This window comes from Salvia splendens, chromosome 18, assembly GCF_004379255.2.
Source record: "Salvia splendens isolate huo1 chromosome 18, SspV2, whole genome shotgun sequence".
Classification (NCBI taxonomy): domain Eukaryota; kingdom Viridiplantae; phylum Streptophyta; class Magnoliopsida; order Lamiales; family Lamiaceae; genus Salvia; species Salvia splendens.
Genome location: NC_056049.1, coordinates 7,449,408 through 7,460,464, shown reverse-complemented (window position 1 = coordinate 7,460,464; position 11,057 = coordinate 7,449,408). Strand labels below are relative to the sequence as shown.

Genomic DNA, 11,057 nt, shown 5'->3' with positions numbered 1-11,057 from the left:
CTGGGCGGTCTATTGCAGTCGCCCAAAGGGCGAATGGAGAGAGAAACCGCGCAGCGCTGGGCGGTCCGCTCGGCGCTATTGCAGCGCCCGGATCGCCCAGCGCTGGCCTAGCGCGAAATTTAATTTTTTTTTTCCGAAACACTATATATATGCGCTTTGCTCGTCATTTTCATTCGCACCACTTGTTTTTAACGAGGAGTGAATTGGCACTCCTTTTTATTATTGTATTTTTTTAAAATTAATGTATTTTTTTTAAATTATTGTACTTTTTTAAATTTTAATATTATTATTAAACTTTTCCCGTATATGTCTCGTAAATTAAATTTCGTATATTGTGTGATTGTTAATTATTTCATTTTGTATATATTTGTTAATAGTGATGTGGATATTATGTGGCTAGGCTATGGCTGGGCTATTGCTGGGCTATTTGCTTGTTTTGATGATGTGGCAAGAGGATTTTTAGTGCTGATGATGTGGCAGTGGCTAGGGTATGGCTGGGCTATTGCTGGGCTATTCCTATTGTGGATGGTCTCAGGCATCGACGGATGCAGGTGGGGTCGAGTGGGGTCGGCCGACCCCACCGTCGACCCCGGAGAACCGCCGGAAAACACCTTCCTTCAGCTGCCGACCCCACGACGTTAGAGCTTCTGCCCCATCCCCATCTAGTTTCACTACAGAGGAAACTTTGGAAGAGAAAAGAAATGGGAGAGAGTCGCACGACGGCAGCGGACGCTGTCGAAGGTGATGGCTGTGAGACAAAGCCCATCCATTTTCTTTTCTCACTCGTAATAGAATAGAAGATAGAGATTAGGAGGGAATATGTTATACATCTTTGCATAAAAAGAAGGAAAGAGGCGTGTCCAACTGGATCATACTTAATTCTAGGAAATAGGAGCAGATTTTATATTTACCTCTACTTTGACCTATTGCATTACCTATTTTCAAGCTAAATCAAACTAATTAAAATTTTTAATTTATCTCTAATTATTTTAAACGTTTATCTATTAAAAAGGTTTAGTCATAATTTATTACTCCCTCCGTCCCCCAAAATTCGTCACTATTTGACCCGACACGAGTTTTTTAATATATAATAGAAAGTGGGTTGAAAAAGTTAGTGGCATGTGAGTTCTACTTTTATATATTAGTTTTAAAATAAAATGTGAGTGAGAATGAGTTAGTGGAATGTGGGGTCCATTACCAAAAAATCGTAAAAGTGAAATGTGACAAATTTTTAGGGACGGACGAAAAAGGAAATAGGTGACAAATTTTCAGGGATGGAGGGAGTATAATCTTAGTAATTTAAATCAAATCAACACAAACCTAAATTTTTTCAAAAACTAGCTTAGTTTAAAAAAGAAAAGGTTAAATCTTGTTATCATACTAAATTCTCAATTCTTCTTAAACTAAACGTTACATAATATTTTTCCTATCTAATGAACAAAAATGCTCATATGATCTTTTAAAAATGATTTAGTCTTGCACAATTATTTTTTCAAGGCAACCTATATTTGACATAATTTTGTAATTATTGAAAATTAATGTGACAAATTAGAAAAAAAATGAAATATTAAGGATGACTGATTGAATTATATTTTGATAGTATATAGTGAGAGAAATTTACTCCCTCCGTCTCTAGGAGATAACCCCTTCCTTGGACGACATAAAATTTTATGACCTTATTTTATGGAGTATGTTAAGTAGAGAAAGTAAAGTATGAGAGAAGCAATAAAGTAGAGATGTCTCTAATTTTAGTAATGAGTCATCTTGATTGACACAAACCAAAAAGGAAAGTGTGTCATCTATGATAAGACCAATGGAGTATGATATTATTTCAAATAAAAAAAATTTGAGTTGTTTTCATCGCGCGCAACAAAAGATTGTAGTAAATTCCTTATCTTGCCCGACCCCACGATGATCAGTTCTTGGATCCGCCCATGTAATCAGGTACCTAAAATAAGAAACCCAACAGTTGGTTGACAAAATATTTAAATGGATATTACCGAGAAATACTAGTATAAAATCCAACACTCAAACTAACCTTCATTTTGTTGTTGAGAAAATATTTTATCGTCACCAGTCAAGTTCAGGGCCCTGTATCAATCACAATCAGTTTGTTGAGCATATAAGAAATTAACATCTAAACTATTCATTCACATAAAAGACAACATACCCAGCTTCACTCATCGCTTTCATCATCATTGCTGAGACTTCTCCGGAGATATCTTAATTCTGCTTCCATCCTAAATAAACAGTATTCCAAAAGTTAGTACTCCATTTAAACTAAACGATGATCAACATTTTTTAGAGGTAGGACTAGGAATGTACCTTTGGAATTGGAGTTGAGTTGCGGAATAAGTTGGCGAGGAATACGTTGATGGTTCTAGCTATATCCATTTCCTTTCAACTGTATGTGACAGGACAACAAAAAATACCTTTAGGCATCAATATTTTTTTGAATTATTACAACATGATCCAATGTCTTTTCCAGAATTCAAGGAAAACAAAAATACTCCATCCCAGTAGCATAAATTGTCCAAGTCAAGTTAACCAATCTATACTCGTTTGATTCACAGGCCATTGGAGTGTTGTTTCCTTCAAATTAAGATACAGATTATAATCCATCACTGGTGTTTGATACTACAAAATTGCTCATTTCTCTCTTTATGTTTGATACAATAGATTAAAAGGAGATATAGAACCAAAATTACATTATTATCCTCCAAACATGTTTCAAATGCCACCACTGTCCATTAGTATATCTTCTTCACATGTGTCACTCTAATTTTTTTTTTCTTTATAAAAAAAGTGAAACTTCCTCTTCCCTATATTTCCTCTCTATTCATATTTTCATATCAATCAAATACAAGGAATAGCATGGATAAAAGCTACAATCATCCATTTGTTTCCATACAATCAAACGAGGAAGAATATTTAAATTCACATCAAATTTCAATATTTTAGCCAGTGAAGATATGCATAATGTCGATGGAAGATGGAAAAATCTGAGCATAATACGTAAAGAAGAAGGGAGAAACAAAAAAACAGAACATAGATTTCAAATATGCAGGTTGGTAGACATCGACATACCTCAGAACTATGCCAGATCTTGATGAAGAAGAAGAGAAGAGAAGAGAAGAGAAGAGACGGTGTTCTTTCTCTTTTCTTTTTCAGATGAAGTTTGAAGAAGGAAGAGTTTCCATCAATTCCAGCTGTGCATAATAATACTCCCCTATGAGGGAAGTAAAATGTCGTTTTACTATTACTCAAATGGGATTTATTTAATAACTAGAACTACTAAGCAAATTAGTATACTCCCCAATTATTGATTGGAACAATTTTATTTTGAATGTGAAACTATTTCATTTCAGTATAATAATGAATGCCTAATTCTCGTGAAAAACCCTGCATTTTTTTTATCAGCACTGTAAAGGTCTGTTTTGAATGGAATACATTAAAAAAATAGAGTAATGATCATTGCTCCATGCATTTTCACTTCCTAGTCATTCTTGATTCTTCCACTTTCTTGAGTAATATAATTATTAGTTACTCTTTGTTTTATTTTATTTTATCGTGAATCATTTTTTAGTAGTTTTCGTGTCAATTCATAAATCTGCGCATATTTTTGAGTTAAGATTAAGTGACCACAATTATTTTTTGTATGATTTATATTAGCACATTGAACCATAGGTTTGTGAGGACATATGAATGAAGAGACACGAAATGTAAATGTGAAATATAAGTCTATTTTCTATGGACATGCATGCAAGTAAAAAATAAAATAAGACTTAGCATTGTTGAAAAAAAGAGAGTTATGGTAATTTGACAGGTCAATCAAAATTTACTCCGTATTTTCCCAGTAAGTATTTTCCCAATTTACTGGATGAAAATTTTAAAAAGTCACTAGCAAATTAACAATCATTAAAGAAAAGGGCAAATTACAAATAAATCTGATAAATTGTCAATTCTGGTTCGTCCCACATTTTTCAAACTCTGAAATTTAAATCAGGAAAAATGAAGATCTTACAATTATCTCAATCACCTCGTTTTAAACACATGGACGAGTTATGGTTATACTCATTAACTCAAAAATTTAGACTGATACTCACTCCGTCTCACTATAGAAGCTCTATTTGGTTTGGGCACGAGTTCTAAAAAATATAAAGAAAAGTGAATTGAATAAGTTAGTGGAATCTGAGTTCCACTTATATATATTAATTTAATAATAAAATATGAGTGAAATAAGTTGATGAAATGTGAGGCTAATTACCGTTTATGATAAGAGTAAAACAGGACTCTCACTGTAGGTAGGCATGCACAAACCGAACCGGACCGTCGGTTAACCGCCGGTTCATGAATTGGAACAGGCGGCGGCGGTTCGGCAGTTCAAGCGGGCCGGTTCAGGTTCAGAAATATCACAAACCGTAACCGGCGGTTCACCGGTTCGAACCGCCGATTCAATAAAATTAAAAAAAAACATTTATTATTTATAAAATCAATTTTTATATATAAAAATCAATTTTCACAAATAAATAAATACAATAATTTCATAATAGCCCATATTCATTTGTTGGACCTATGATTTTAAGAAACCATTCTTGGTTGTGTCTCTTTTATAGAGACATCCTTGAATATTTTGTGTTTCACTTTCGATGTGGGACAAAATATGTTGAATTATTTTCTCTTATAAGTACATGTTTAGATCATTCATTCACCTTTTTCCAATATGGGATACAAAACTTTCATTTGTTTTCTACTTTTCTTTATTTTTTACTACATTTTATTATTCACTAACTTTATCTTTATTTTTGTTATGATTCATTTTCTAAGAAAAATTTATAGATAATAATAGAATTAAATAGAATTGTTCAATTAAATTTGAATGTTGCATGTTGCTAATAATTTGTATATTTATAGAATGTGGACGTGTTCAAATAATTGGATTTAAATGTAAGTATGTTGTTAATTTTTCTCAATATATTGATTAAAATGTGAAAAAAATAACAATTAATATAATTGGTATAATAATGATATAAATAGATAACTAAAGAATGATTTGTTTAGTGGTATAATATAGTTTATATCTTAGCAGTAGACTAATAGTATGATTTTGTATAATAGTTGTTATTCTAATAGATGTAGTATAATTTATATAAATAAAATTATTACTTGTGAATATATTCTTGATAGATAAGAATAAACCATTATTGAGTAATATGATTTGTATATAGATAAATAATTATTCATATTATAGTTATCCCTAGATTAATACAATTTGTATAATAATTATTCTCTTAATGTGTATAAATTATAATGGTATTTATTAGTTAATATACACATAAACTTATTCACAAACAAATCGATAATGATAAAGAATTAAAGAACAATACTTTATATAATTATATTTGTTGTTAAGTTATAATAATAGAAGATAGTTAAGATATAAACTAATATAAACAAAGATGATGGAGATGTATCATGTAGTTATAAATAATGAGTTTTATCCCACATTGAAAGAAAGAGCAACACATCCAAGAACATGTAGTTATAAAAGAGAATCATCCAATACACTCTCTTTCAACCCAGAAGCTCAAGTCCAACATTAAGTGTAAACTGTAACTTATAAGTTGTGACTTGTGACTTGTAGTCTCGTTGAAATAAACACTAAAACGAGAAGAAATGCAAAAAAAAAAATTACGAATCGGCGAACCGGCGGTTCAGGCAAAAAACCGGCGGTTTTTTGAACCGGAATTGGAACCGCCGGGTCCCTTGGCGGGCTGGTTCCGGTTCATGGGAATGATGAACCGTTAACCGCCGGTTCATGAACTGGAACCGGCGGTTTTCGACCCGTGTGCATGCCTAACTGATAGGACAGATGAAAATGACAAAATAAAACTTTTATTGTGGGATAGAGGGAGTACATATTTATATATTTATATTGTGGGTAGCATGTTTGAAATCAACCGACATATAAGTAACATATTTCAGCTGAAAATGATGCAATGAGATCACTACTAAATTTTCATATTTGGCAATTTAATTTTTTAAATTTGAAAAGTGTTGGACTGATCAAAATTAAACACCTTTCGTTATTTATTTCACAAATAACTTTTATTATTAATACCAACTAGAATACAGAACTAGCTAGCAACGTAGTACAAATTAACAATATTAGAGACACTTTAGTTTAAATTAAAATAAAATAGAAGTTCGGTCGTTAAATAAATACAATGTTATGTTTATGTATTTAGAACATAATTGAATGTCTAGATAAATTTTAAAAAGTTTCTGATCAAAATATCTTGATTACTATGGTACCGAAATTGCGGCATCTCTTATTTAATCGGTCACCGGTGGATTAGGGTTACAACACAAGTACATATTTTTTTTATCCACTATTAAAAAAACGAATTGGAAAGTAGCGTTAACTTGAATTAATCTAAGTCAGGACAATGTAGAGCCAGTTTAATTTTCTGAACAGTAGAGCTTATAAGGCTATGAAGAGTGGCGACAGACTCCATGTTGAGCTGCTTCGAAACCGAGTCACTACACACTAGCATCTGAAAAGCAACGGTGAGCAGCGAACCACATCTCCTTCTCGAGCCCTCGACCCCCTTGCGCCCATCTCCAGAGATCACGTATCCTGAGGGCAGGATCGGTATTGTCATAATGTCTTCGCCATCCACCACCGAGCTCACTTCCGTGAGCTCCACCGGGGCGTATATTATGCTTCCTCCTAACGAGTCAATGCTGCTTTCTTGTAGCATCAACATGTTCTCTTTTGGCACAAATGGCTGCACAACAACTATGTTACTATTAATTTCATAATGTTAACATACCATAAAGTAAATAATTGTACTAACGAAATATTAAATGAAATAACCTGAATGATTGAGACGCAATTGCCAGAATTTTCGCCCGTTGAAATCCGAGCAATTGAATTCACAGGATTCCCGCTCGACAAAATATCCCACTGTGCATTGTCCAAACCATCACACATCAGAGAATTAGAAAACGTGCAAGCAATATAAAGTGCAACACTATTCCATTAGTATGAGACAATATCATACTGATGTGAGTTCGGGTGTGCATACCTGAGCTCTTTTGTCCTCATCGGTGAAGAATTTAAAGAGATGGGCAAGGCGAAACGGAAGCCAGAGAGAGGTAGCTGCACTGACAATCAAGCCTTGAGGCTGGCCTAATCCGTCGCTCTTCCTGAGCGAAACACGAACCCCGCTGTTGTACAGTTCCGACAGATGTGGGAAATCTAGTCTGTCCGACATGTTCAACACCTCACAGAAATTCCTCACCATTCTCTGCGACAGCTTCATCACATTCCTTCGGCCTTCCTCGGACTCAATAACTGCAACAGCTCACTTATTAGTACTTTTTTTGAATACTGATAAATGAATAGAATTTAAATGTCTCATATACATTATTTTATACAGACATACCTCCTTCGAGTTGGTGTGTGGGCCCAGTGGTTGGCCCCAGTGCGAGCATAGCTCTCTCGCACATCCTCTGCAGCGTAACGATCCATCTCTTGGCTCCATACGCATGGCAGCCGCATACCAAGTCTCTGTAGAGACGGTGCGTTAGTGATTTGTCGTCCACTTGTACGTGCTCCACCCATGCCACCTCTGTTTTTCCGTCGCCCTTGTCTTTGATCATGCATCCCGACGGAAGCTTCCAACACCTAGAGGGGGAGGAATCCCTGAAGACGTCGTAGGATACATCTACGACGGCCCATGTGTTCGTGTTCATCTGTCTGCAGTGTCGGATGATGAAAAACTCACGTGGCGCCACCAAAGGCGACAAAATGTGCATTTTCTCATACATCTGTAGTATAGTAGTATGTCATTTAAATGTAATTTTACGAAAATGGAATATTCGAACGCGAAGTGCAGGGGTGCAAACCATATCCCACATCGGGAAATAAGTAAAAGTTGGAAGCAATATATAACTCCATTAGTATTACCAAATGTAAAGAGCCGTTGAAGGAGATTCCAGCGTCAAGAACTTGGATGTTTCTTGCCTTTGTTACAATGCTTGGAAACATGTCTTTCCACTTCACCGGATCGAGAAACGCTTCAAGCAGAGTAGTCGCCGGCATGGCCACCTCGCCGGATTCCTTGGATGACTCTATCCTGGCCGCGGCAGATTTGAAGTGGTTGGGCTTTGGGAAAAGTTTATCGTAGCTATCGCGATGCAACGTGGATCTCCCGTCGTTAGCAGAACTAATCCACAGGGGCTCTTCGACGCGTAGAAGCTCAACCAGCTCATCCATGGCGGCCGAGGCCGCCTCCAAGATCATAGCTCTCTCAGTCTCCTGCATCCCACTCATGCAAAAATCGGACGTCGGATTCTCCCAACTCCGGTTGCTGTCGATTCCATGGCTGTTAGCCGCAGGTTTTTCCGTGGCGTTGGTAACGAAGCTCATTGTTCTTTCATGCTGAACAATTTTACGTGTTAGAGGGGTCGTTTGGCAGAAAAGATAGATAAAACAGAACATGATAAAAGCAGATGTTTTAGGTTTTAGGTCATTTTTAAATCAGATAACTCCAAAATTTATAAGATAAATGTAAAGAGGGAAGCTTACTTGGTAAGGATGAGAGGCCTGTTGTCTCAATCTCATATTTTCGTTTTTAAGTTTGAGCAAACCGTGTTGCTTGTCGTTGTCGTTAGGAAGGAGGGGGTCGCGACACGATGGGCAGATGATGTTTTTCCGAGCCTCTCTCATCGCCATGTTCTCACAACGTATTCTCTCGTTTTCGGCTCGCAGGGTGTTGTTGTCCGTTCTCTCGTTTTGTGCCTGAAGCAGGGGCGGATGAAGAAAAAATTGATTGCTATACTTTTTAAATTTGAGATGATGATTTTTTGATAGAGAAATGAGAAATTACCTTTTTTTGACATCTCTTGTTTTGGAACCAGAACTTGATCTGCTTAGAGTCAAGGCCCAATTCCCTGCTTAATTGTAGTCTTTGATTCTCATCAGGATGTGGATGTTCCTTGAAAAACCTAATCACAATAAATAAATTTTAATTAGTGTTAAATCATAATAAAACAAACCACAAGGCATTGCAGAATATGCTGGAAAAGGTTCTCAAAATAAAAATGTTTTTTTACCTAGTACTAATACCTAGAGTAACATGTTAATTTTGGTAAATTTAAGATATAAATCAATATAAACTAAAAATCTAAGGGGGGATAGGCTTGCACTATGAGTGATGTTTAATGACAATATTAGAAGAATTGAACATGCTGAGTTGAAATAAAAGTGATATTATTACGATTCGAGCTGCTGCACTTGCTCCGTTGAGTGGCGATGGTATTGCCTCTTCCCCTTCCGAGTATCGCTGCTTCCTTCATCGCCCGATCCACTTCTCGTGCCATTTGATGCTTCCATTTCTTGTTGCAGCTGCCATTGGACACAGTAAAATAAGAAAAAAGGTCTAAGAACATGTTACTAAATTTTGTTTGTTTTAACCTGAAAAATAGAACTCACCAAAATCAGAATTTCTCAAGTGCAAGTAAGTAAATTGTCTTTTGTTGTTGTAACTATAATTGTGTGAGGCAGTCTATATATATTAGTTTCGATCATGATGAAAGAATCACTTACCATTATTAGGAGTTCATCACTAGATTTATGTGCTCAAACTTTAGAATGAGGCAATTAATTATCATATTCGAATCTTTTGTCATAAATATCAGTATTTGCAGTGGCCTACGCCAAGTACGTGTGATAATTATATTAATTTTTATGTTTGTGAAATAAAATATTGAAGTAAATTAGATATAGTAAAATAATTAGATTAATAAAGGGACGTATATCATTTAGCTTGTTGTATTATGGTATGCTATATAATAATGATGTCGTGCTATATTTAGCAAAATAAAACGATAATTTAGCAAAATAAATAAATGAAACAATAATGTAGCAAAATGAATAAATGAAAAAAGAAATTAAATGTAATAACTAATAAGTGATGTGTATTAGGGCAAAGTATTAATTACTTTGCATTTATTTGTTCCCATATTTAGTAATAGGAACATGGATTCTATCGGTTAATATGATGTAAACTTTGGATATTTCCATTTATTGTCATAATCTGCAATTTATTCACGAAGATCCTTCAGCAACTGTCGTCTGGATTCTGATGACATTAGTGAATCAAATTCTTTTTTCCATATAATTTTTTATTTTTAAAAATTTATGTTATTGATATTACGATTATATGTTTAGCCCTAAGTGGCCAAACAATATGAATATCATTTGTATAGATTGCATTGCACGTGAAACAGTAGCATGAACAAATTTAGCAAAGAAATATTTGCCTGGCAAAAATGATTTCATGTGCAATTTTTATAAATAATTAAACTCGAGCAACTAGTACTCAAACTTTTGAACTCTCAAAATTTATTTTCGTACTTGAAAGTACTACAATTCAGAAATTAATTGGTTAAAAATGATAATTTGTGACATTTTATTAAAAAAATATGATAGTAGTAGTTCGTTCTATATTTGACTATATACGCAATTTCTTATATTTCAAAGGCAAAATGCGAAGGTGCAGTTAGATCTTCTATATGGAGTAATTAATTATTATAAATTGCAAAAGGTACAGTTAGATCTTCTATATATTTATTAGAACATGGATTTAAAGTGTATGATCAAATAAAAGTTTTCATATCAAATAAACACTCTACATTTGTTTGAAGTGTTTGATCTTGTAGGATTATGACCAAAACTTTTTTTTTTGCAATAAAAGCGGTCACAAGTCCATAAGCAAAAATAACTAATGAATATAAGCAATTCATTAATCAGTCATGCAACAACTAAGTATTAATACCTGAAGACGAAGACATAAGTATTGATACCTAAAGACGAATTCTCTAAGACATGAACTCCTCTGTGGCAGTTATATGCGTATGCAACAAAATTTCCTTCTTGGTGCACGTGCTTGACAACCACAAAATCAAATTCCTGAAATAAGTTTTGCATCCTCTGCACTATAGAATGATAGTTAATGCTGACTTCAAATCTTTCCATAATCATGTCG

The 11,057-nt window shown here is 34.4% G+C and overlaps 1 protein-coding gene and 1 long non-coding RNA gene across 2 annotated transcripts; both read right to left on the bottom strand.

Annotated features, from left to right (window-relative positions):
* Window positions 1–1,815: 1,815 nt before the first annotated feature.
* LOC121777094 lies at window positions 1,816–3,223 on the bottom strand. Its single transcript, XR_006045364.1, has 5 exons — window positions 3,088–3,223; window positions 2,326–2,404; window positions 2,171–2,240; window positions 2,039–2,091; window positions 1,816–1,948 (listed from the first exon to the last, which is right to left on the bottom strand). It is a non-coding gene; the product is annotated as an uncharacterized LOC121777094 (long non-coding RNA).
* Window positions 3,224–6,431: 3,208 nt separating this feature from the next.
* Window positions 6,432–9,409, bottom strand: LOC121776582 (homeobox-leucine zipper protein ROC8-like). The gene is made up of 8 exons (XM_042173780.1): window positions 9,288–9,409; window positions 8,898–9,015; window positions 8,615–8,809; window positions 7,976–8,449; window positions 7,452–7,836; window positions 7,092–7,360; window positions 6,881–6,970; window positions 6,432–6,791 (listed from the first exon to the last, which is right to left on the bottom strand). Exons 1-8 carry the CDS (start codon window positions 9,401–9,403, stop codon window positions 6,432–6,434), a joined length of 2,007 nt encoding a protein of 668 aa, XP_042029714.1. The 5' UTR covers window positions 9,404–9,409.
* Between the last annotated feature and the right edge of the window lie 1,648 nt (window positions 9,410–11,057).

Excerpts from the sequence above, each read along its gene's own strand:
- LOC121776582 (XM_042173780.1), bottom strand. The coding sequence starts at position 9,403 with ATGGAAGCATCAAATGGCACGAGAAGTGGATCGGGCGATGAAGGAAGC. Across the intron at positions 9,016-9,287 it reads CAAGTGCAGCAGCTCGAATC|GTTTTTCAAGGAACATCCAC; the intron begins GTAATAATATCA and ends TATTGTGATTAG. Across the intron at positions 8,810-8,897 it reads ACAAGAGATGTCAAAAAAAG|GCACAAAACGAGAGAACGGA; the intron begins GTAATTTCTCAT and ends CCCCTGCTTCAG.